Source organism: Caretta caretta, chromosome 12 (genome assembly GCF_965140235.1).
Source record: "Caretta caretta isolate rCarCar2 chromosome 12, rCarCar1.hap1, whole genome shotgun sequence".
In the NCBI taxonomy this organism is placed as follows: Eukaryota; Metazoa; Chordata; order Testudines; family Cheloniidae; genus Caretta; species Caretta caretta.
Window position 1 is genome coordinate 17,449,607 of NC_134217.1, and position 26,811 is coordinate 17,476,417.

General features: G+C 43.6%; 1 protein-coding gene and 1 long non-coding RNA gene across 2 annotated transcripts in view; both read left to right on the forward strand.

The window, feature by feature from the left end:
* The first annotated feature begins 1,243 nt into the window (after positions 1-1,243).
* Positions 1,244-13,336, forward strand: LOC125620704 (uncharacterized). Its single transcript, XR_007352292.2, has 3 exons — positions 1,244-2,900; positions 3,573-3,696; positions 13,315-13,336. It is a non-coding gene; the product is annotated as an uncharacterized LOC125620704 (long non-coding RNA).
* A 4,244-nt stretch (positions 13,337-17,580) lies between these two features.
* LOC125620817 (plasmanylethanolamine desaturase 1-like) overlaps positions 17,581-26,811 on the forward strand; it is a 127,471-nt gene continuing 118,240 nt past the window's right edge. The window contains exons 1-2 of the mRNA XM_048816982.2: positions 17,581-17,875; positions 17,964-18,224. Coding sequence (XP_048672939.2) covers positions 17,581-17,875; positions 17,964-18,224 — 556 coding nt within the window. The remainder of the gene's footprint in view (positions 17,876-17,963; positions 18,225-26,811) is intronic.

The window sequence follows — 26,811 nt, forward strand, 5'->3', positions numbered from 1 at the left end:
TTTGGTTTTATGGGCCTGGTCCCACTGTAGTCAGATTGGCTCTGATTCAGCAAAGCACTCAAGCACATGCTTAAATTTAAACACATGCTTAAATTCCATTGGCTTCAATGGGATGTGAGCATGTGCATAAGTGCTTTGCTGAATCAAGGCCTGGGCATTTTCCATTGACCTCAGTGGCCTTTGGTTCAGTCTCCAAGTTAGGAAAAGCATATTTTTCCCTGTTTGGAAATACTGTTTTAAATAATACCCTCAAGAAACTGTCTTGTGTGCATTAACTACTGTAACGGGGCATTCCCCCCAGACACATACACTGAGCACTTCACACACAACCCCATGCACCTCTTTGAGAGCCCCTGGCACTGCTGAGCAGTTAAGCGTCATTCATTTGTTCTTCCTTCTCAGGGCGAGAGCCTTTCTAGTTTCCCAAGATGTATAGTCAGCACCTCAGTATTAGCCAATCAGAGCTGTGTTTCAGCAAGATGCTGTTTAAAAAAAGAGAGAAAAGGCGGCAAAGTGTTTACAATACCTTGTGTAGATGCCACTGCCAGAAATTGTACTAAGCTCTGTAGTGCAGGGACCAGCTGTTTGTTTTATGTTTGTACAGTGCCTAGCACAATGGGGTGCCGGTCCCTGATTAGGTCCTGTAGTGGCGTGGCCCCACTCCCACAGAACGGGTTAAAAGCAGCCCTGGAGAGGGCTGTGGCTGGGAAAAGCTGAGTGGGGAAGCAGCCACATCTGTGACCAGCTCAATCAGGGCCCAGCTGACCCTTATAAGAGGCTGTGGGCCAGAAGCTAGAGGAGTCTTTCTCTAGTGGTGGAGAAAGGAGGATCTAGCCGCCTGGGAGCAGGATACCAGAGGTTGAGAAGTGCTGGGGAAAGGCAAGAGGATCTGGAGAGCTCCAGCCTGGCAAGGCCTAAAGAGAGGCACTGCACGGCAGGGAAAGGCAGCAGGTCCAAACCCCCCTTGCCAGTGACGAGTGGTTTAAAGACTGCAGTCTCCCAGTGCGCGGGGGCCAGATGATGACTGGCAGTAGCCACTGAGGCAAGGTGGGTTTAGAGGGTTGGGGGGGTCCCCTGGGAGGGGAGACCCAGAGTGTGGGGGTACTGCGGTGTGCAGAACCCCAGGGCAAAGGGAACCGGGGTCTGGGAGGAACATGGGGCCAGCGGCAAGCGAGACGTTGGCCTGCAGAGGGCGCTCCGTAAGCTGGAAAAGAGCTAATTCCCAGACGACCACCAGTCATCGCCTCGCTACAGGCCCCAAGGCACTACTATAACACAACCAATAAATAACAACAGTAATGTAGGCCATGAGTGTGTAAAATACAAAAGCTCAGGGACATTCATGGTAATGTTACATGTCAATGACCACATCAGCCCCGTTAGCTTTGTTTCTCTCTCTGTCTCTCCAAGTTTATGGCAGGCTGCCCTGCTGCTTGCTCTCCCTCCTTCTGTTCTCCAAACCATCTGTCCCCCTTTCCAGGCAGCTATTCTCTGATACAGAGCAGTTCATCTGCTTGTTCTTTCCTCCAGCACCCTAATCCATCAGTCCAATAGTGTATTGTCTCCAATCCCACATTCCTAAGGCAAGGCCAGACTTGAACCTTTCAATCACCCTCCCTTTTGGGGGGCCTTCCAGCATCGAAACCCAGTAATATCACCTTACATAGGCATTGTGGAAAATCTCCTTTGGATACAGATATTCAGAAAATGAAAACATACATATATGCCGATACTGTCCAGCCATTGGCAACACCTACAGACTGCATGAAGCCAGCTAGTGATGAAATTTTGTGCAAAGATTTTCACTAGTGATGCCCAGCTCTAATTTACACGCACTGGATGTTCAATAATGAGATTCTGCATTAAAAGTGACTTAAAAAGGGGGGAAAAGATGCAAATACATTTGCCGAGTAGCTGGGAAAATGCAAGAATTCACTTGCTAAATGTTGTTGCTCCTGGTGCCCCAGAACGCGTATTGGTATTTAGAGTCTTGTGCAGCACAGAGCACACCCTTCACACTTAACAAATAATATATGAAAAAATATGGACTAGGGCTCTAACACTTCCAGGGACATCTCTTATGCTCTCTGAGGAAAATACTGCTACGGTAATGTAACTCAAACTGGAAGAAACTTTAAGTACAACCACTGTACTTAAGCTCACCTTGAAATTCACCAATTATGCTGCCCTATCTCTTAAACCTTATGTGAGCTGAAGAGGTACCTGAGTCCCCAGCATCATTCTTACATCACAAATAAATACTCAAGCAGGAAAGCCTTCAAAACTTGGCGTGTCTGAGCAACATACTCTAGGTGTTTGATTTTTTTCATTGGGCCTTTAAATTAGAGACAGCATTTTTTTTCCTGGTTGGAAGTAATGTAATAAAGAAGTGCATCTTCTTCTTTCATTTGCAATTTATGGACAGTATCCTCAAGAAACTGGCTTCTGGGCATGAAAGCTATTAAATATGTATGTTGTTTGCAAAAGATATAGCTTCCACTATACGTTTTCTGACTTATTCACAAAAGATCTTAATATAACCTTGCCACATAAGAGGGCTAAGGGAAGTGTGCAAGTGACCATACTGTAAAGCTACTGCTATTGTAATGAGACTAAGGGAAATGGTAAATAGCTTCCATTTGTACCAGGTAGCAGGAACACTTTGCCTTACTAATGCTGCAGAAACAGTCACTCAAATGAAGGATACAGTGAACCCCATTCCATACGAGGTGTCTTGTGGTCTAAGGGTTAATCAGATGTTCTCTCCTGCATTTCATGCCGAGTGCTAAAAACATTCAGAAGTTGAAGACGTGGGCTACATTTACTGCAGAACGTACTGTGCTCACCACAGCTCAATGTCAAGGGGAGGGCACTGCACTTCCTGCTGGCCTGGAGAATGGGTATGTGTGTGGGGAGGGGCGGGGGGCAATTATACCCCATGCAGCCCTAGAGAAGCTCTCTGTCACCTGACTCAGGCTGGCAGCACTCACCCACCCACCCATGAAGGTTGCAAAAGGACTGGGTTACCTCAGGACCAGTGTGGGCATTACACTAGTCCCTCTTTTTCCCTGGAGGCTGGAAATTAATTTTTCCTACACCACAAGATCAGCTGAGGCAGGGTAGAGTTTTTCACCTTCCCCACAGTGGGTTTGGGACTTGGTGGGGCAGGGCAGGGTTTAGGGGAGGAGGGGTTAAGTTATAAAATTGCAGCTTAGTATGCAGAACTTGTGGCAGATGTCCAGTGCGAGTACTTGGTATGGAAGAGCTACAGTTACCAGATAAAATGAACTGGAAAAGGATATAAAGGAAAGAGAGTTCTTAAGGGAGCTAAGGGGGGGGTTGGGGCTCCTATGTCTGGTACAGTGGGGAGCCAATCCCTTCCTTTTGTAGCCCTCTTTTACGTCATATGTGGGGATGGCTGGGACCAGGTTGGGGATTATGTGGAAATTATGAAGCAAATGATGAAGACCTGCCCTGTGCAATGTATTGCTGGGTACTCCCAGATATTTGAAGTGAATAAAGTTGCGGCCTAATGAAACCACACGTATTGCCTCCTGTCTTTCTGCTGGCAGAGCCAGGAAATGGAGTCTAACAGATGATGGATGGAAAAAGGATGATGAGTGAAACCGAGAGCGAGAGAGGCAACATCTGCATTGTCACATTTCACCTGAATAAGGAATGCTTGGGGAGTCCATGGTGAGTTTTTCCCCTGGTGGTGACTGTCATGGAAATGATGGCTTAAAATACCCAGCACATCTTTTGTTTCAATCAAGTTCCATGGTAGAATTCTGACTAAAGCAAACAAAAACGAGGCCAGTTCAGCATTTAAAGGCTGCCACTCGGTTCTTCACTTACCTCCTGCAGGTTTAGGCACTGCAGCACCCGCACATATGGTGCTACTCACTGGCTGAGACACAATGAGGTGAAACAGCTCTGTAGCTCTCCAAGACCAGCTGCCTGATTTCCTGGGTTGCTGTCGGAGTGCATGGACCACTCCCAAAAGAAAGGGGCCCTGTTTAGTGGTGGCAGCTGAGAGACATTTGGGGCAGGGTGCCTGTGGCTGTGCTTGCTGGATGTGTTTCATTTCCAGTGCCGTGTTTACTCCTTTCCAACTTCCCCCCAACGACGGTATCTTCATGTGTGACGGGGTTTGTGGTTTGCCAATGTTTCTGTTGAGAGTCTGCCAAGAGCACAGGCCCTCGGTTAAGAATTAGTGATCTCCTTTTGTTCAGAGTATCTGGGCTGATTGTCTGGGAAAGGAGGAGAAGGACTTGCGAGTTCACACTGGCCACATTTGTTGTGATCTTTACAGCTAGGGCGGGTGGGTAGGAAGAGGGAAAGCGGAGACTCGGTTTTAACACATCCATCTCCGCAGGGGAAGCGAGCCTTGATGATAGAAGAGGGCACCTACTCTCTTCAGCAAATTCAAGTCCAATGTATCATAAAGTACTGGACAACCTTTTTCTAAGGTGTGTAGAACTAAGATAGGGCACAAACTATAAGCCCAAACTAAACTCTTCTGTGTATTAGCCTTGCAGAAAGAATGTCTGATGCTTTCATTCTGCAGGTAGCTCCTATTTTTAAGATACTGAATTCATCTGCTTTCTGGGCACTCTCTCCTTTTCTTCGCCCCCCTCCCCCCACTCTCCCTGGAATGGCAGCAAATTGCATCTCTCATCCTGATGCTGCAAACACGTGCATGCTTCCAATTCTAAGAATACGACTGGTTCTGTTGACTTCGGTGGAATTACTCACATGCATAAAGCAAAGCCTATGAGTAACACCTTGCAGGATCAGGGCCTTAGGCTGGAGAATGATACTGTACATCTAGTCTGCTCAAAACTAAGTCTGAAATATGTTGGGAATTTTTGTTTTGGTTTGTGCTGGGGGGGGTTGGGGGGGCAAAATTAGGTGAAAATGTCTACAGGTTTTCTTAGTACATTTAAAAGGGTGTAAAATATTTCTTCTATTGAAAATGAAAACAAGAGGAGATGCCAAACTATGTGATGAACCAAGAACATCCCTGCATTGTACAATGCCCCAAAGGAACAACAGGGAAAGAAGCAAGAATATGGAAAATAAATATTAAGAGTAATGCTGACACACATACCTGTACCTACCTCGTAATAGCTGCAAATTGGGCCTGAAAAACTGACTCTGCTTCCTGCCCAGTTTCATGCTCAGAAATGACATTTTGCTCCTTATTTGAGCCCTACTGGTGCATCTCATTCACTCTGAGCTCCCCATTGACAGTGCTTTGCTCAAGTTTGTGTTACTTTGCCCATAAGGGTGTTTGAACAAATATTTTGAATGCAAGAGAGTCTCATTAATGTCTTTCAAACCAGATGCAAGTTTCTCATTATTCTTCTGCATAGCCCTGGTAATGGAAGTCTTCTCCAGAGATGTCTTTCGCAGTTGTCTTTCGGCAATGCAGATGACATTGAGTAGGAATTGTATTTTGTTGAAAGGTTTCAACCAACCTTTCCAAGTCCAGGAAGTGAGAGTTAGTGGATTAAGCATCAGGAAGCAGGAATTCCTGATTTCTGATCCTGGCTCAGCCTCTGATATTGACATGGGAAAGTCACTTAGGCGTAAATTTTCAAATGTCCAATAATTCTGGGTGCCCAAGATGATTTTGGGTGCCTTAGTGTCTGATTTTGTTAGAAGTGCTAAGCACCCACAAGTCTATTTGAAGTCCATAAGAGCTGCAGGTGCTGAGTTCCTCTTAATCAAAGGCCACTTTGGAGGAAGTGGAGAGACACAGGCCACCTGACAGATCTCCAAAATGTGCAGGTTTTGGAGAAGAACCCCTTGCTCTAATCCCAGATGGAAAAATACAAAGGAAACTCTGTGAATGGAGCATCCCTGCCTGTTCAGTCCCCTGGACTGGCATTTTCCTTTGTAGAAGATGATCTGGGCCTATACTTCCATCTGTTTCATAGAATTCATTTCCTTCAATGACAGAAACAAAATATATAAAATGGTTGGAGAATTCCCCTCTCGTGTAACTGCAGAATGCAAAAGTAAAGGCAGACCAAGTCTATGCAGGAAGAGTTGATGCCTCTTACATACACTGATAAAGGACACCAAAGCTCCGCAATGCAGCCATGAAGTGGGCTGTAGCTCACGAAAGCTTATGCTCAAATAAATTGGTTATTCTCTAAGGTGCCACAAGTACTCCTTTTCTTTTTGCGAATACAGACTAAAACGGCTGTTACTCTGAAAAGAATCATTTGTCTTTTCTGCAATGATGTGCAGGGTGGGCCAAATTCATTCCTGGAGTAACTCCACTAAAGCCTATGGAGCTCCCCGTGGGATGAATTTGGCTCATTAAGTACGACTTAGACTCCACAAAAGTAGCATTTCCCAATGATTCGTTCAGCTGTCATTAAACCAGTCCTCAGCCAAGTCTTTTTCTGACAATTATCATCATGGACCTTTTTGTCGGAATCATCTTTTTTTTAATTGACATGTGAATAAGACAAAGGAGGTAGGCAGGGGATACAAATGACTCCCCTGATACCCAAAGCGTAACTGTCACAGTGCGTAACATTGCTGTGCACATCAAATGATTTACACAATAGTATTGATCTGAAGGTAGATCACAAACAACAAGAAAGGTTTGCCATACATTAAGACAGAAGTATGAGAATTGGAAAAATAAAAGAATATAGAGGGAAGAAGAGAAAAGAGTAACATATGTAGATTCCGTACTGTCATTAGAGCCATTTATTTCCATGAATTCTTTGGCCAGTAAATTTTGGGGATGGAAAAACACAGATTTTTTTTTTAAATCACACGTAATAAATAAAATAAACTGTAAACAACACCGAAGTTCCCACCAGCTCTTAAAAGTTGCAAGTATAGAATTGTGTGGTAGAAATGGCTAAAGACAATGGCTTAGGACTTTAAAAAGAAATCAGCCATTTAGGCAAATGTCCCTCCTGCAGGTAAATCCCTTTTTCAATGCAGTTCACCTCAGTGCAGGGCTGGCTGCTGCACAGTGGAATGAATGGGGCAATTTGCGGGCTTTGGCACTGTGAGCCCCGCAAGCACTTAGTAAATGCAATTGTGTAGCTCTATTGAAAATCCCGCACATCACACCATGGGGAGCCAGCACTTTTTAGCTGTCGGCACTGTCGGTGACAAATATGAAAATAAAAAGCACGACAATATAGGTGCTTCAAAATTCAAACGACAAGTTTCATACTGTGGGACTTCTAACCATGTAATAAAGTGCAGAGAAGAAAACAGAGTTCAGACCCCATGCTGTAATAAAAGCAAGAAAATCTTAAGTGTTCAAATACATAATTCATTCTATTCTGAGACTTTCTATCCGGTATTTACTTGTAAAGATTTTAATTCGTGTGCTGGAAGATGCATTCTTTAATTTCTCTCTCCTCCATTTCCTGCTCTAGCTTAACTGCTTGTTAAGGTGCAGGAGGGCAAGTGCTCCCAAAGATAATTTGCCACCAAAGACGAGTGTGACTAATTCTGAATAGACAATTCTGGGCAGACCATAATGGAAGAGAAGGGTAAACCACGGGATTCTACCAACACTATAAAGACACCTCCAATAAGTCATCCTTCACAACCATCAAGCTGGGGTTTTTAATAATAACATTTTGCACTTCAATAGCACCTTTATCTCAAAGAATTTACACATACTAATTAAGCACCATAATTCCACAGGAAGGTAATTATCCCCATTTGGGTAAACTAAGGCACAAAATGGTTAGGAGTCCCATTTCCCATTTACTTGCACCAACCACTAGACTATATTCTCTACTACTGTTTTGTTAAATAGATTTAAATAATATAATTTAAAATACATGTTTTTAAAACTCAATTGTATTTTACTTGATTCAAATCCAATACATGAGCATTTACTGTACCTATATGTATTTTTTTTCTATTTTTGCTTTAATAGTTAACATATGTGTGTGCTATTGAGAAGCACAATAAAACACAGAAGGCAAATTCATCCCTTCTGTAACAGTGATTTCAGTGAATTTGACCCAATTATGAAAAGAACGGGTTCAGTTCATACACTGTGGCCACATATCTCCCTGGTGCAGGCAGGCATAGAATCACAGGGTTAGAAGAGACCGAAAGGGTCATCTAGTCTAACCCCCTGCCAACATGCAGGATTTGTTGTGTCTAAACCACCCAAGAGTGGTAGCTATCCAGCCTCCTTTTGAAAATCTCCAGTGAAGACGCTTCCGCGACCTCCCTAGGCAGTCTGTTCCATTGTCCTGCTGTTCTTACAGTGAGGAAGTTTTTCCTGAGATTTAATCTAAATCTGCTCTGCTGTCGTTTGAACCCATTGCCTCTTGTCCTGCCCTCTGTGGCAAGAGAGAAAAACTTTTCTCCATCTTTTTCAAATATTTGAAGACCACTATTACGTCCACCCTCAATCTCCTCTTTTCCAAACTAAACATACCCAGTTCCTTCCACCTCTTTGTTGCTCACCTTTGGATTCTTTCCAGTTTCTCCACATCCTTTCTATACATTGGTGACCAAAACTGGACACAATAAATTCCACAGAACTCCACTGAAGTCAATAATGTTGCACCAATGTTGAATTTGACAATTCGGATTTCCTAATCTTTCCTCATAAATCAATCTTATCATCATGAGATCTACTGATGAAAATGCTATATAAAAACTAGGGATTATTATTGCATCCGGATATTCCTCCCCAGATACTAATATCATTCTGGTACCAAAAAGCCAGTAACTAGCACTGTAGTTGGTATTCAAAGTGTAGTCTCAGTAGTACATAAGATACTATCACCTCCTTTAGTGAGCACAAGGCTCAATCCTTCAAGGAGTGGCATGTCCTCAACACCCATTGAAAATATTGGAGCTCAGCATTTTTCAGCCCCTTTTCTAAGAGCAGGCCCATGACCCATCTGTTTATGCAGCCCACAAAATCATATTGGCTCTTTTGCTACAACATTGTACTACAAGCTGACACACAATTTGCTGCCCTTTGGTTTTTGTCAGCATTACAGGTTTCTGGGTAGCTCGTTCCCATTGACTGACACACTCTCTCTCTCTCTCTCTCCATATATGAAGTCCTGGCCAAGAGTCAGCCAATAGTGTGTATTCTTTATCCTGAAAGCTGCATGTTGGCAAACTTTTCTAATGGTGGTACGTTTAAAGTACATTCAGTAGAGTAAATATTTTTAAACAGCACCATGAACATACACTGCTCTGTGCCAAACAAAGAGAAGGCAGCATCCTCACCCTAAAGGGCCTGCAGTTTTACTCAGGCAAACACAATACCCAGGATAACAGTTAAAGGGCAATTAGGTATACAGACGCAGTGAGGTCAGAGGGGTTTGAAGGAGGTGAGGGAGAGAGCTTGGCTTGTACGGAGTGTCAGCCTGTTCCAAGCGTAGAGGCAGCTGGACAAAAAGTACAACACTGTCCAAGTAGGCAGGAGCCTGATTCTGATCTCCCTTGCACTGGTTTCACACCAGTGTGACTCCATTGATTTCACTGGAGTTATGCACACTGGTATACATCAAGAATGAGATGAGAGTCAAGGCCAAAGCGTGCATTTAGCAGAGGCTGCAGAAGGGGTACAAAGATGAAGTATTAAGTGACAGCAGAGGTATCACGTAACGTGGGGTGGAATTCTACAGAATTTGGAAGATCAGAAGGCAGTTGATCCAGTGAAGGGATTTCTGGGTAGAGGGCATAAAAGGAAGATGGTCTAAGTGACAGCCCTTTGGGCTGATTGGAAGGAGAGGGCTAAGATGCATGGAGACCAGAGGGGAGTTTTCAGTTGTTAAGATGAGCTGCAGTTAAGGCATGGACCAAGGTTTTAGCTTAGGGTTTTAGCTTACTCAGATTAAAAAGGCTTCTTAGAAAAGGAAGTTCCTCCCTTGCAGATGGCTGCTATGCGGAGGAAGGTCAGGCAGCTACAGGAATACACACAGGTTGTGTGTGCCTTGCTTGTACAGTAGCCTAGCACGTAGTCTTTGACAATGGCCTAGCACGTCTTTGACAAAATCCCATTTTCTATCTGTCTTTAGGTCCCTTTCCATTAGTTCTCTGCCCTCACAGGCACCTCTTTATTGTCATCTAAACATTTGTTTACCATGGTGTTTATCTCATCAAGATAATTAACAAGGATTTTAACCAAAAACAACAACAACAAAAAACCCACCTTGTCTACAACTGATCCCAGCAGCACGCTATTTGCCACCTTGCCAACCCAATATGCTGCATTGCCTCATTACCCTTTGTCTGCAATCCTCAGCCATTTTTCATGCCCATATATGGCAGCATCCAGATCCAAGTCAACGTGAAATAATTCTGCCAAGATTTTGAGTCACTTATCAATTGTGTCACTACTGTCTAAAGATATCACATCAATTACATCCCCTCCTGCTCTAATACTGTAACTCATCACATAAAACATAATCATGTTCATCCACTATGCTTCGTTCCTTATGCTGATTATGGCACTTACGTTATTCTCTGGGGTGAATCTCACCCTGGTGTGGAGGGCCCTCGTAGACTCCTTGGCACCACTTATGCCCCCTATGGGAGATGTTTGGGTGTGCAGCAGCTGCACAGAAAAGCCTCCAGCTCCCTGGGATGTTACAGAGCCTCTGAACAGGCTGTTGGGGTGGGATGGGGAAGGTGAAACTGGATTCACGCTTACAAGAACATGAGAAAAGGAGTACTTGTGGCACCTTAGAGACGAGCAAATTTATTTGAGCGTGAGAGCTCACTTCATCAGCTGCATTCAGTGGAAAATACAGTGGGGAGATTTATATACATAGAGAATATGAAACAATGGGTGTTACCATACACACTGTAATGAGAGTGAACACTTAAGGTGAGCTATTGCCAGCAGGAGAGCTGGGGGGGGGACCTTTTGTAGTGATAATCAAGGTGGGCCATTCCAGCAGTTGACAAGAATGTCTGAGGAACGGTGGGGGAGGGAGGCGGGAATAAACAAGGGGAAATAGTTTTACTTCGTGTAATGACTCATCCACTCCCAGTCTCTATTCAAGCCTAAGTTAATTGTATCCAGTTTGCAAATTAATTCCAATTCAGCAGTCTCTCATTGGAGTCTGTTTTTGAAATTTTTTGTTGAAGAATTGCAACTTTTAGGTCTGTAATCGAGTGACCAAAGAGATTGAAGAGTTCTCCCACTGGTTTTTGAATGTTATAATTCTTGACGTCTGATTTGTGTCTATTTATTCTTTTACGCAGAGACTGTCCAGTTTGGCCAATGTACATGGCAGAGGGGCATTGCTGGCATATATCATATTGGTAGATGTGCAGGTGAACGAGCCTCTGATAGTGTGGCTGATGTGATTAGAGAACATTTCAATCTCTTTGATTGATTTGCATTTGCATTTGATTTGCATTTGATTGAGATTTGCATCCGATGAAGTGAGCTGTAGCTCACAAAAGCTTATGCTCAAATAAATTGGTTAGTCTCTAAGGTGCCACAAGTCCTACTTTTTTTTTTGCGAAAACAGACTAACACGGCTGCTACTCTGAAAAAAGGACATGAGACTAACTGGTCCGGTGTAGGGGCTGAAGAGGGGCAGTAGCTGCTGCGCCTCCTCTGAGGGTGAATCAAACCCCATGTCGTTGTTGGTGCTTAATATTCCACATGCCAAGTTTTGTGATGCTGTTGGCAGAGGGTGAGCTGCCGTTCAGCAGCGTCACCATTTTAGAACAATCACAGATTTCTTGTCCTTCATCCAGAAATGAGTATAGAATCTCACAGTCATTAGTATGAAACTGCCCTTGTGCACTCACATTCTCAGTCAGGTTTGTGGGGGATTGAAATTTGGGCTTCTAACAGGAAGGGATGAGTCAGTCCCCCTTTGCACTGGGGAGCCCCAGGAGGGACTTCCTGAGGCACAATCTCCCCTGCAGCTCCCCCTGAGGTGGTGCAGCTATTCCCAATCCCCAAGTGAGGGCCAGTGCCCCAAGGCACAATCTGGTCCTGCTAATGCAGCATTCCGGCAATGCTGGCTGGTATTTAGAAGCTTGGTGCCTTGATTCCTGTTCCTATTCTACATTTAATCCTTTTAAGAGAATAATTATTATTCCACTCTTTTTAACAGCGATTTGGTGCTGGGAGAATAATATTTCTGGCATCTTATTGCAAAGGGCATGTGGTTACATGTATGAACCCTGCACTACTGGGTCAAAGAGCAACAAAATAAACAGTTAAAAAAAAAAAAAGAACCACCACCACCTCTCCTTTTCCCCCACTCCCTGCTTTAGTTGAGGGGAAAGGGCTCACTGATGTTACCTGCTCCAGTGCTGCATTGAGGCTCTTTGACTCTGCTCTGATACTTGCTGCCACTCCTGATTCAACACTGTATCAAGACACTCCAACTGTGATCTGAGACCTAGAGCAGAGAGGGAGCATCTTGACACTGTGTCAACACAGTAGAATCAAAGATCATGGATGCAGCAATGAAAAGGATATTGTCTCTCAAATGAAAAAGATCATGATCATTTTCTTTTTAAGTAATAGCTTCTCTTAATGCAATGTATTTAAAAAGGGGGCTGACACACTTTCCTCCCTCTTGCCCCGTTGAATTATAGAGCACTGTGACAGACAACAACGTCACTGTACAGTCCATGTCATTATATGAAAGTTCTTTTGCTTCTGGGAACTGGGAATTATTATAAAATTAAAAGGGCTTTAAGTCTTTCATGACACCACACACATAAAGGGTATGAGTGTGTGTGTGTGTGTGATTTCTTTTTTGTGGGGCTATGTTTGTGAAGTGGTACTTGTTTGGGTCTGAATCATAATTTGGAGACACAAAAGTCACCTGCCACTATACTCTATCATTTTTTGGGCACATACTACTAGGTATCAACAAAAGCGATTGGTTTAATTGTCAGCTGGTGACATGGCTTCATTTCTGAGACTGGTTTCTTTTCTATAGATGGGATGGTGCTTGCAGTGCTATGCAGAATGATAATGTAAAGTGGGATTCTCAAACATTGCACAGCATGCTATCCCTAATATGGCAAAATATTCAGCCTTCCCTGATGTAAAGGCTTTTGCAAAAGGAACAGAGAAAACCTTCCCCTGGAAAAAGAAGATGGTGCAGGTGTTTATAAAAAGGGAAAGGGGTGCTTATTAATTTTTTCTTCCTGTTGGGCCATATTTACCTAAGAATTAACACAACCATCTACTGAATATTAAATATTTAATATTCAATACGTGGTGATGTTTTTGCTGAATGTTAAATGAAAACAATCCATTGAAAATAAAAAAATAAAATTTCTTTTTGTTTCATTTCTCTTGAGGCTTCCCAAAAGAGGTTGACACCGACCCAGTTTGAGAAACACTTACCTAAACCAATCATTGCCCCGCACGTATTCTCTGGGGCAACTTGTGTGGGCATGATGCCATCCAAACAGATGGGCATTACTCTAGGCAACCAAGAGACCATGCATGTGAATCAAGTATGGGTGTTTACAGCATCATTCCCCAATGAGAACATCAACATGACAATCCAGACTCCTGGCTCAGTTAAAGATGTGTTTCACTAATTCAGCTCTAAGACAGATACCGCTAAAAAATAAATAATTCAAATCAGCTTGTGTGGTGTTGACTCTATTTTACTTTGTTGAACTGGGCAGAATTTGGGTGGAGGTGGAGGGACTCATTAAAAATAACGTCTCTGACTCTTGTCTGCCCAAGGGAGGCTTTTACAGAATGAGACCAAAGAAGCTTGGAAAGCCCTGCTTAATGTAATGTTACAAATGAGCAGGGTGTGGAAAATCATAGAACTGTTCAGGTCTGGAAGGGAGTCCTCAATTCAGGAAAGCATCCCTATTCAGGAGAGCACTTAAGTATATGCTTAATTACAGACAATGGGACTTAAGCACATGCCTAAAGTGAAGGCCCAGATTTAGCAAGGTCATGTGTTTAAGGGTAGGCACATGCTTAAACACCTTGCTGATCTGGGGCCTAATTGCTATCCTGAATAGAGATGTACTTATATTCTTTAGTGCTTTCCTGAATCAGGGCCTAAGATATTTAATTTATCCCCTATATCCATCTAATAGCAGGACTTCCACTGAATTATCACTAGAAGTTATTTAACATCTGTTACAAACAAGTACAGGAGCTAGGACTAGAATTAGAATCTCTTTAGCTGCAAATCAATGACTTTATCTCATCTACTCTAACATAAGAGACTTTGATAGATTGATTCTGGAATGCTTAGCCTGCTTTAGGGTATACCTTTGAAATGTCTGATTTCTGTCATTATGTGAGTTCACTTTGAATATTGCTTTATAGCTTTTTTTTTTTTACGTTGAATCATATGTATTTATGTAATTTTAATCACAAATGTAGTCAAGCAACCTTTAGCTTTTAGGTAAAGTTATTTTTAAAGCCCTGCAAATCTGTAGATATCCACTTTGTATCCATGGATGCGGATATCCACAGACCATGTTTGCAGATCACAGATGGATGCAGATCCAAATTTTATATCTAGAGCCCTGGAAAGCTGCAGCTAACCACTTTATATCCATGGACCATGTTTGCAGATGCGGATACAAATTTTGTATCTGCACAGGGCTCTAGTTATTTTATTGTTACATATTTTGTTACATACCTCTGTGGGTGGCTGAGTAAATCCAACTTTAAGGCTTGGGGTTTAAAATGTCTATGAATATTAGGTATGAAATAATTGAACTAACATTCTCTTTCCTGAGAACCACAACAATACATATTTTACTGATAATAAACAATAACTCTTTCTGTAATCTGGATTCTTTGTTCCTGTGTTTCAAGAAATAACTTGATTTGTAGGAAATATAGAGAGAGTTTCTTTTCCAGCCCCATTCCATAGTTTGTGAATTCAGGCACAAAAAGCAGCTTCTGAGAAAAAGGAGATTACAGTAAAAAATTAAATTAGTCCATTTCTGTCATTTGCTTGGAACAAAGACAGATTATCTAAAAATGGTTTCTCTCTCTCTCTCCCCTTCTGTATGCAAAATATTTAAGTTTTTTTTCATTTCAGATTATCAAAAGCAATCTTATTTGTCTCCTATAATCTGTTATGATGGCGCTGAGTTCTGTCATTAGACTTGCTAAAATGTTGTTACCATGCATTTCATTTTCTATGGAGAGTAATGTTTATTTTCTTGCTTGATGTCATGGTAACAGAAATACTTACCTTATATTATGTCTAAGTTTATGTCTTAAATGCAGACAATGCAGGTTATAGATTGGTGTATATCCCATTTGAAACAGAGAGCATTCACTAGGAGAAAATCCGTTCTGAGTTGCCAGTGCCTGGTTCTAGCTGTTGCTCTGATGCCACATATGCATCTAACACTGAATGAGTTAAAAATACAGTAGATGTGTTTAGGGACACCAGCTTAAATTTTCAGGGGCCTGATTATTCTGTTAGTTGCATGTGTGCAATTCCCACTGAAGGCAATGGAAGTAGTGCATACGAACTTGCCAGGATAATTGGGCCCCTGAATTGCACACGATTTAAACCCCAAAACGGCCATTGATTCCTGTGGGCATCAAATCACTAAATCTCGTACAATTCCTTGACTTTAGGATTGAGTGCTATTTTTTCAGAGAACTCGGTGAGATCTCAATGAATCTGAAAATATTTGATCACCTGTGATGTATTGCTATCCACTCGTAGGAGGAATAAAAGAACGTAATGTATGTGAGCTTAATTTAGAAGCACAGAAACAGAGATGTAGTTAAAATGTTTTAAATCTTGGCTAAGGAGTACTGCAATCTGTGACATACTATGCAGAGAAAAGGAGGATGAAACCCTACGGTGCAAGGGCAAAGTAATAAAAGGAGTAGCTAATATATAAAGGTATAGTAAGAGAGCAAGGAACGACTTGGTTTAAAAGGTCACTCTCCGTTGATTTTCTGTATGGAAATATCCTACAGAATACAATACATTATAAAATGTAATCCCTTGATACTAGATAGTACTACACTTGATTTTAGTCAAAAGGTCAAATTCAGACCAATTTGTCTGTATTATCGTTCAGTTGCTGCTGATCTGAGATGACTACTGAGGTCCAGGTGAGTTACCATTATTCTAATGTGGACCTTATCTTTGGCTAATTGCTTCAAAAATTAAGTAAATATCCCATCCATTGTCCGACTGATGGCATGGCACGTCACAGGTGGACTAGGGAAAGGTGTTGGTTGCAGAAGGAAGAGTGGCCATGAGAGGAGAATTTTAAGGTTTGTTACATTAAACATCTTGAGCCTGCAGCTTTTCTGAAAGTATGGGAAATGGTGAAGGCCAGGTGGCTCTGGAGATTGTTGAAGTGCTAAAATTCATTAGTTCATGTTTATACAGTAGTTAGGAGTTGAAAGCACTATGTCCATGATAAGTATTAAGTAATGATCACTGGTTTTGGTCTATTTATACAAGTCCCCAGTAATCATAGCAAAGAATTATGTGAATGAGAGAAAAGTATGAGTGTCCAGCGTTTGACATAGAAAAATGCAACTGTGTGATCTCCTGAATTAAATCAGTACCTGGAGGATGCCTATGACACAAGGAGGAGCCCTGTGGTTCCTAACAACAAGACCAAGAAAGAGTTGTTTCAATAGTGTATAATCACTCCCAAATCTGAACAGATATACGGGTGATCAACAAAAGGTACTCCCCCCGCAATCCCCAGGCCATACCACTGCCATATTTCAAAAGCCTGCTGCAAACACAGGGGTGACAGAGCTACACAGAATATGGTCCCAAGAATCTTACACTGGACCATGCTAGGTAACCCAAATCCAGGGGTCCCTGCAGGCCCCCCTCTACCAGTGGTTTGAGCATTGGCCTGCTAAACCCAGGATTGTGAGTTCAATCCTTGAGGGGTCCATTTAGGGATCAAAAAAAAATATTGGGGATTGTGCCTGCTTTGAGCAGGGGCTTGGACAAGATGATCTCCTGAGGTCCCTTCCAACTCTGATAGTCTATGAGTCTATCTCATCTCTTCCCCTAGCCAGACCATTGCCCACAACCTGGTCCCCCCACCACGTCGCGGGAGCTCTAGTCAGAGCGTTTCCTAACCCAACCCTGCGCTCCAGTCCTGAGCCAGGCGGGATTGGGCACGCGGAGACTCGGGTTGTTACCCCGGCAGCGCGGGGCGGTTCGGGTAACCGGGCCGGGGCCGGCAGGCTCAGGGAGGCGTGGGGCGAGCCGCGGGACCAGGGGAGGGGCGAGCCGCGGGACCAGGGGAGGGGCAGCCCCGCCGCGTCCCAAGCGGCAGCCGGGCTCGCAGTAGCGGGAGGACGGCTCGGCCGGGAAGGGGCGCAGCCGGTGTCGGCGGGCGGCCCCGTCAGCGGGGGCACGCCGGGGCCACCAGCCGGACTGCAGGTGAGGGGCAGGCGGGGGACCATCCCCAACTAGGGAAGGGGGACACCCCAGCCGCCCGGTAGCCGTGGGCGCCCCCACGTGGGGCAGGTGGGCGCCGGTCTCCTCCCCAGGCAGCTGTAACCCCGGGGGAGCCGGAGGGGGGCGACGCGTGCCTTGAAGGCCCCCCCAGCGGCCGCCCCCGCTCCAGGCGGGGATGCGGGAGCCGAAAGGGCGCGGGCCGGGGTGGAGACGCCCTGGAGCGGGAGCAGCCCCTGCCCGCGTGCCCAGCTGCAGCTCCCCCCCGCGTCTCCGCCGGGGGGACCTGGCCTACTGGTTCAGTGGGGGCTCCCGCGCTGCTCCCCTCGGGCTCGCCCCGCCCAACCCCCAGGGGAGGGAGCTGCCGCCGCCGCCCCGGGCGGGGGACACGGAGCGGGCGCTGCTCATGGAGCGGGGGCTGCGGCGAGTTCGCCCAGGGCTGGCGCCGCGTGCAGCCGGCGGGGCTCCCCTGTGTGCGGGGCCGGACCCCGGGGGAGCTGCGGGAATCTCCCCCGGGCTGACGCCCCTCGCCCGGTGTGGGCGCGTGGCCGCTGCGGGGAGGGCGGCTCCCCCTGCGCCGGGCTGGGCGCTCCCCGCCCGGGCTGCCGCCTTCTCAGGTGCGCTCGCCTCTCGCTTTGCTCCGCGGCGCCGCCGCCGCCGCCGCCTGCCCGGAGCCCCGCTCTCCGGCGGAGCGGGGAGCATGGCGGCGAGCTGGAGATCGAGCACCGCTCCATGGCCGAGGAGGACCCCAACGGCAAGCAGCACCGGGCGGGGGCCCGCAGCGCGCCGGGGCCCGCCGGCTGGCCCGGCTCCGCTCGCCCGGTAAGCCGCGCGCGCCCCCGGCCCGCCCGCAGGGACCTCGCGCGGAGGGAGGGGCTAATGTCATCCCGTCCCCGGCTTGCCGAGGCGCTTTAATCCTCCTCGGCCCCCCCAGCTGCTTCTGCTGCTTCATGCAGTTCGTAGGCGAGCGCGGTGCAAAGTGGCCCAGAGCCCCGCGGATACGGGGCGTGAAGGGAGGGCGAATGTGGCGGCCCGGGACCTCGCGCCCATCGCACTGATTTCACAGCTGCGGAAAGTGGAGGGGCCTTATCCCCTGGCTCCAAAGCCCCAGGTGCTGCGTACTTCTCGCGGTGTTCAATGTAGATTGCACTGATCTAACCATTCCCTGAGCCCAAACTGGGGCTCTTCTTCGCCCTGGCACCTTTTAGCTTCATAATCTACTATCCTGGCTTTCAGTCCAAGCCCATTTGGGTGACTGTGGCTGCTTTTTTAGTTCAATGGACAGCGTGAAACACTCAAGATAACAGGTAGATGGACAGGGCAACATTGCTGCATGTCCTCTGTAAAAGTGTAATAGAACAACATATGAAGAAGTGACAATGTTAAGGTGAAGACTTTAAATACCGCATTAGAGATGGATGTCCAGGCCGGGGATAGAGGGATTCCAAATCTAATTAATTTAAAAATAAAAAGTCAAAAGTAGTTTGGGGGTATTATAGCCACCTCTGAGTCCCCCATTAACTTTTGTGGTTTTACAATCATATTTTCTAATCTTTTAAAACATTTTTCTGTGCTGTCTGAAAGGGCCAGGCAACTAGAGAGGAAACTGACTAGCTGCGTAGAGTGATATCAAATGCACAAAGTAAACTCTCTTGGAAAAGTTTCAGAGTAACAGCCGTGTTAGTCTGTATTCGCAAAAAGAAAAGGAGTACTTGTGGCACCTTAGAGACTGACCAATTTATTTGAGCATAAGCTTTTGTGAATCCAATGAAGTGAGCTGTAGCTCATGAAAGCTCATGCTCAGATAAATTGGTTAGTCTCTAAGGTGCCACAAGTACTCCTTTTCTCTTGGAAAATAGATTTTACATATTTTTCACCCTGTAATCTCTTTCTGTGATAGTAATCTTTAGCGTCTAGCCACAGACTATGGTTTTCAAAAGTAACCAGTGATTTTGGGTGCCCAAACTGATTGTCTGAAGGGGACTGAGCTCCTACTATCTGATGATCACACACATTTAAGGCATCTCAGGTTGGGCACCCAATATCACTAATCACTCTTGAAAATTTTGACTAGACGGGCAGTGGAATGATGTTAGTGTGCTAACCACTTGACTGCATCTACACTGAAAATTTTAGGCATTTTTTTTCCATTCTTGGTCTAGCACTGGTGCATTTACTTTGGTTCTAGGAATGTTAGTGTTGCTAACATTGTGTCTTCTATAGAATGTTCATTTAGATCAGCGGAGCTGAATGGTAGCTTGATATTGCATACGTGTAGTAGATACTCTTCAAATGGCGTTTTGTCTAACATTTCCTTTTTCTTACCAAAAGTCACCAGACCCACTTTTTGCCACCTTCAATGTGAGACAAGTTGGTTGTGACTGGAGGTGGCTACCATCTTCAGGTTGTTCAGTGGCCTACATGAAATGAGTTAGTGATCTCAATCTATTTGAATGAGAGTCCACATGACAAACGTAGCACTAATTGGTCTCCTTGTCAGCAGTCTTGACAGAGAATGGGGTTGAATGGAGCTTGAACTGTGGTCTCAATCAAAGAGGTGGTCCGCTCCCGGAGTCATGGGTGAAGCCTATTGATGTGGTGATGTACCCTGGCCTTGAACAAACAAAGAGCTTGACACGGCCTCCCCCCGCCCCCCTTTGGCCTCAGGAGGACTCTACTAGCAAATCACTGTTTGTTCTAACAGATCAGTATTTAATAAACACTTCATACATTTTTTCAAGTTAAGTATTACACTTGCTCAAGTTTTATGTGGCCAGTATTTTTGGGTGTTTTTTTTTCCGGACAGTCCCAAATATGTTGAAGATGTAGAAAAGTTACTGTTGTTTATACAGTGTTTTAGTTGTATATACCACTTTACAGTTGCATTGGAAGATTAGGCTCTTTCACTGAGGAGCTCCTAATCTAATTTAGGCAGATACCACACAAATGACAGAGGATCAGGAACTGAGGGCTTTGGAGAAGAGAGCAGCCTTTGAAGTATAAGTGAAAGAAGTAAGCACTGAGGAGGAATTTGAGGGAGAGTGAGGGTGCTTGCTTCAGGGAAGAGGGAAGCTGCTCAAAGTGGAGGGGGCAGCATGATAATAGAAAGGTCAAGTGGAAGAGACAAAGGGAACATTAGGGAGAGAGGATTGATTGGTATTCCGGCTTCTGTCTGGGGTAGAGGTGGAAATGAGTGCTGAGAAGTAGGCTCAAGCAGAGCTAGAGCAGGACTTGGGATTTGAGAATAAAGAGCATATGTTTGATTGAAAGGTGGAAGGCCCAGCGAAGTTAGTTGAGAGCAGGGACAAAGTGGTTGGAATGGCAGATGGTGTTTTAGCTTGCAGTGTTTTGGATAGACTAGTGAAGTAGGAGGACTGAAGGCAGTTGCAGATCATGAGGTAAGAGATGATCATAATGTGGACTGGGTTTGTCATAAAATGTACAGAGAGGAAGGGTCAGATATTTAAATATAGTGGAAGAAGTGACAGGACTTGGCAAGAGCATGATTCTGGAAATGGGCTGAAAGACAGCAGGGAGAAGAACAGAACATTAAGATTGCAAGATTGTATGGCAGGGAGAGTAGTGGTTTTAATAACAGTGATAAAGTAAGTAGTGCAATAAGGAAGAGGGTTTTGGATGGAAGCTAAGAAATTTGGCTTTTGTCATAGTGAGTTAAGATAATGGCGGGACATCCAGAAAGATGTCACTGGTGACAGATGGGGAGAGGTGGAGTTGGGACTTGGTGGCATAAGTATTGTATCTGTGTTTTAACTGTGGATATGTCACCTCAGTAATTAGCATTTGAAGGAGGAGACTGAAGTGAGAACCCTGTGGGCTACCTACAGATATGGGGAGATGGGAAGATGAGACCTAGCTAGAGGAGATGCGGAAAGAGTAGTCCCAAAGTAGAACGATAGCACACTGTGCTGGAAGCCCAAGGAGGGGGGAGTGTCTTTGTAAAGAGGGCAATCCATGATGTTAAGGTAGGTAAGAGGTCAAGGAGAACAAATAGAGTGAAGAGACCTTTGGATTTGTCTAGGAATTGGTCACTGGAGACAATGATGACACTTTCAGTAATATGGAGAAAGCAAAAGCCTTGAATTTGACATTGTTGCCAACCTCTGAAGAGGTTTGTGTATGTTACTCATTAAAAAGAGGTCCCATCTGGTGGAGTACCCATATGTTTATTTTATGAAAAGCGAATTGCTAAGATGTTTGTAATTTTAATGGAGATGGGGTCTGAAGGGTTAATTTTTCAACTGGTTTTGAAACCTTGTATTTTACAATGAAAAGGTCATGTTTGTGGATTAGGGGGTATTTTTGGCACAGTGTGTCACAGATTGAGCCGCATGACGTCCATTAATGTTAATGTGAATAGCACAATTATATCTATGCCCGTTTTCCTAAAAAATTCTTTAGATGTAATTATATAATAGTAAAATCATTCTTAATTAGCCTTGAACAGTGACATTTTTAGGCTTCAGAGTGGCAACTAATTTGTGTATACAGTTTAAAATAATACAATTGTAATTTCAACATGTTTGTAACTAAAACATAAAAAATGAGCCCTAACAATCAAGAAATGGTGAAAAGTTCTTTCTGCAGCTAAAAATCTGTGTTGAATGTATGTCCAGAATAGGAGCATGTGCAGCTAAATAAATATAAGGTAAAAATGCTATTTTGTGAAGTCTCTCTTTGAATATTGAAGTTTTTGGTGTAACTTGTATTTTTGTTTAATATCACTGTTGCGTTCATAATCTGGAAATGGTACTCCTCCTCCTCCTTGGAAAAATGCAGTTTAGACCGGGGGGGTGGGGGTGGGTCACAGTTCTGGAATTTGTTTCAATTGCAGGTCTCAAAGAAAAGGTGCGGCACTCCACAGAGCTAGGACCCAGTTTACTAATGCAGGCTCCCAGTCTGCAAATGGATAGGTGGTACAGATCTTTACACCTATGCTAAGTGCTGTTGACGCCAGCGGGACTCAATATATGTGAAAGGGTCAGTGCAAGTGCACCTGTTTGTGGAATCAAGGTCATGTTCTGCATGCACACAGACACACATGCGCTCTCTCTCAATCCAGGGGAGCCTGGGTTGCAAGCTTTGTGGACCCCAAGGACTGACCTGGATTCATTTTCAGCATGCATATTATTGCTGTTATGTATAAGAAGATACTCATTCAAGCAATTATGTTCAGAACCAATATACCAAAGCTTTGATCTTTGATTTGGAATTTCCGGTCCACTACGTTTACTTTGCACTGCTCAGGTGGCACCAAGTGGAAGGATTCTGGTCATAGCCATCAGGCAGAGAATTCCCCTCATGCTGGAGAAGTTTCTGCTGGTATCAGTGTGACAAAGGAAGTGGAGCTGGCTCCTCCACCCTCACACCTTCCTCCATGTGCAGACACAAATGGTTATAACAATATCTCACCTTCATCAGTAGATTTGAAAGCACTTTACAAAGGATGTCAGTATAATTTTCAAATGAGTGTCTAGAGCCTACACATCAAAGTTACCTTTCAGTCTCTTTCCATCTATTAAAAACTGCTGCACAGCTGGTTTAAAATAAGCTTTGTTGCATCACATCAGGAAAAGTGATGATCCTTAAGCAGGTAAATAATTTCAATAAATGATCTACTGGTATTTTGACGCTGGTTGGATGTTGCTCAGAAATGATAACATACACATTACACAATGACTCAATCAATGCAGAAAAACTTGCGTATTTTTTTTTAAAAAAAAACTTCATACAAAGGAAATCCTGTCTGGCTACTCCCTGTGACAGTTTTATGCATATCTGTTTCAGTCAGTCAGTCAGAAACAGCACAGAGATATTTCTATCACCAGCACCTTGTCCTGATTTCCTCGTGCATGTGTTTTTATGTACCTCGTGGAAGTAACTCTTTCAATCTGATCCGGGTATTTACCTCTGAATCTTCACTGCAAATTCTTCACTATTGTAGCTTAAATATCACCACATCTTCAGTGAGGGCCTGATTCTGTGACACATGCTCACACTGAGTAATTCTCCTGTACAAAAATACTTCCATTAATTATGAGTGGTAAGTGATATTCAGTGTGACAGCAAAGATTACAGATTCTCTGGACCTTGGTACTGGGTGGACTGAGTTCTGTTAAAAGTACCTGTTGGCATTAATTGCTCAAACTCTCTTAGAATCATAGAATATCAGAGTTGGAAGGGACCTCAGGAGGTCACTTGTCACTTGCTGTTCAACAGCAGACCAACACCTACTGGATTACTTTCTTCTGCCTCTCATGTGGATTTAGCTTTTTGCCTCCTTACAGTGATAGTCCTAAAATCCAGATATGATGCTACTCATGCTCAACTCACAGCACTTCACAACAAAAACAATCCTACCCAGTTCTCTCCCTGCCTCAAATATTTGAAAGTATAAGAGAATGGATTAAAACCCATTTAACATGCTTCACAAAAGAAATGTTTACTTTACTTCCTTCTCACTTAGGTCCTGTCCTTGGCACATGTTTTTAAAATGAATCCAATAACTTACTTTCTCTAGTTCCTTCTGGTCTAAAAGAGAGAGCTACTCGCATCTCAGCCTGCTTTCCCACAAGCGTTAATTTTTTCTTTAAGGGAATTAGTATATTCTTTCCTTGCTTTAGTTCTTCTCTCAATTAACCTTTCTCCTAACGAGGTACAGTATCATAATCTTCCTAATCAAGATCAACTAACAGATGCTCCTTCCAACTTTATTCTGTGTTTCCCATTGACCTCAGTACGTGATTCATTAATGTTGAAAAGAGTAAGTAAGAGAGATTCAGCACTTTCTATCCTGTAACCCTAACATAGGCTTCAGTGCCCTTGTTTAACTCTGTGAGTAACTGTGTGATCTTCCTTGGCACACCATTTAACTCCAATAGCTTCCTCTCACCAAAGAAAATCCATAAATGTTTAAAGTCCAGAAAACACGCCTACAGGTCAGATCCAAATTTCTGGTACTTCTCTGTTATTTGTTATAGGTGGAAATTTAACTAAGTACTACTTTTGCCTTTCCTTGTGCTAACTTTATTCAGTTTCTTACTTATTTCAGGTGACCCTGTACCCTGTTTTACATTTTCCTTGGAACCCTTGACAGGTCTGTTTCATGGACATTCTTAACTATTCTTTATGATTTCCTTGTTGTATGGTATAACAACTGCTTTCTTCCAGCTCTGTGTTACTTTTTTTTTTTTTTGCCCTTCACGCTGCACAGATTATAAAATGAGATTTCTCTGCTTCTGACCACTGATCTGCTGTGCCTCTTCTTCTTCTAATCTGCTGTCCTTTTAGTACCTCCACTTTGATTCCACATGTTCTTGGGTGGCCTTTCTTATCCCACTCCCTCTTTTGGATTTAGTGCTTTCTGTAGCTTTTTGGAAGCTGCAGCTCTCTCCATGTTCATTGTCTGTTTGGCATCAGCATGATCTGCAGCTTCGCTCTCTCTCTCTTTCATCCTTCAGAAGATCTCTGCTGCATATGGTGGCCACCTTTCTTTAAAACAGCTTATGCAATCACTCTTTCAAAAACTTAAGCAACCTACCAATGTACCGTCTCTACTATTCTTATCTTCAGTATTCCCCCCCCACCCCAGTTCGAGCTCTGTCACTCTGCATGATTAATTCAGAATAAATAGAATTGGCAAACAGTTTTGGTTCTTATGTATTGGCTTTCTGTGGGTCCTCAAGTTTTTTTTCCCTCTCTGCTAGAAAACCTGCTTCTTTCTCTGTCGGTACCATCCCTTGAGCACTGTTTCTTTCTCTGCTTTTCTGTCTTTGTCTGTTGTCTCCAGGGCCTCCACTGTCACATCATACAGTTCTTCCATCATATCTGGCATTTCTGACCTGATCTACCTCTCTTGCTTGCCTGCATTTTCTCATTAGTTTCAGAGCATCCCCTACTGATTCCGTCAAGCTGTTTTTTTTAAAAAAACATTTTCCACAGCTTTTCTAATTTTTTTCCAAAGACTTTTAAAAATGTCCTCTAACAACTAAAGTGAACTGGTGGGGTTTTTATGTGTTTGCTTTCTTTTTTTACTTCCTGTAGTCTTTCTTAACAACCTTCAATCCATCACATTTGTGTGACTTCCCACCAGTTACAGGGGTATTTCTGAAACTACCGAGGAATGGCAAGGTCCCATGTCAATTTGCTTTTACAATTTGTGCTTTCAGCATGCTGAAATTAACTGAGGGTTACTACCATGTAACTTTAGGATCCTGAGCTTTTAATGTGGTACGTTCCAAGTATGATTCACTTAGAGTTTATGCTGACAGCATGTTCTGTATTGCCTTGAGCTTCCAGTTGCATAGTTTTAACAAACTTAACATAGTGACAGTCTCTTTCCTAAGGCCAGGTTTCCTGGGAGATTTTTCCCACATGACACAATTCTCTCAAACTGGAGCACTGACATCTCTTAGCAAAACTAGCTCATCACGCTTTAGTACTATCTATGTGATACCCCTCCACACACACACACTGTTCATTGTAAACCCCTCCCAAAGACCGTTGGTACATAACGTCTGGCTATTCTAGGTAATTCTATTATTTTCATCCCCATGGGAGCTGACCATATAGGTTGTATTATTATTGCAGTGCCTGAATTTGATTTTAGTATACTAGATACATGGAACCCAAGAGACCAATGGATTCTACTAACTTCTTAGTTTTGTAAACTCCTCCCTCCCCCTTACTTTAAAACACTTTTTCATGGGAAATTTAATGAAAGAACAACTCCAGAACATAGTTCCAGCTGTGAAATGGTTGAGAGGAATACTTAATGTCACCAGCAATAGACCATGTAATGCGTATAAGATGTATCCACATTGGTAGGTGTTGACCATTTGACATAAAAGCAGGAATGTTGTTTTTGTTAAAATAACAATTGAGTTAATGTTTTGCATCTTTTTTTTTTCTGAGTAAACAGCACTATGCAACTTGTTATTATTCTCTGCCATTGGTAGAAAGCTGGACAATAGAGCACTCAGATACCACAGTGATGACAATTTTTAGATAGTGAGATTGGGCAATAGACTATGGTTCATGATAAGAGACAAGCAAAGGAATCAATACAGCACACTCATGCTGTTTTTGTGAATGCTTTACAAATTGTACTTTTAGTCAATAAAATTATATATATATATATAGTGCAACAAATAGAAACTGTAGTTTCGAGTATCTGTGCAAAATAATGCGCTTGGATTGTAAAATTTGAGTAATTGTGAAATAATGCTTTTGACATATTATATCATGATCTTTGTAACATGGTACTGTAGCTAAATTAGGACATAGGGATTCTGGAGGTGTATGTTTTGTTGCCCACTGTGCTACAGGCTGTCTGCGTCACTTCAGGAAAATAACTCCTATGTGCCAAATAACTTCTCTTTTCCATCTGTAA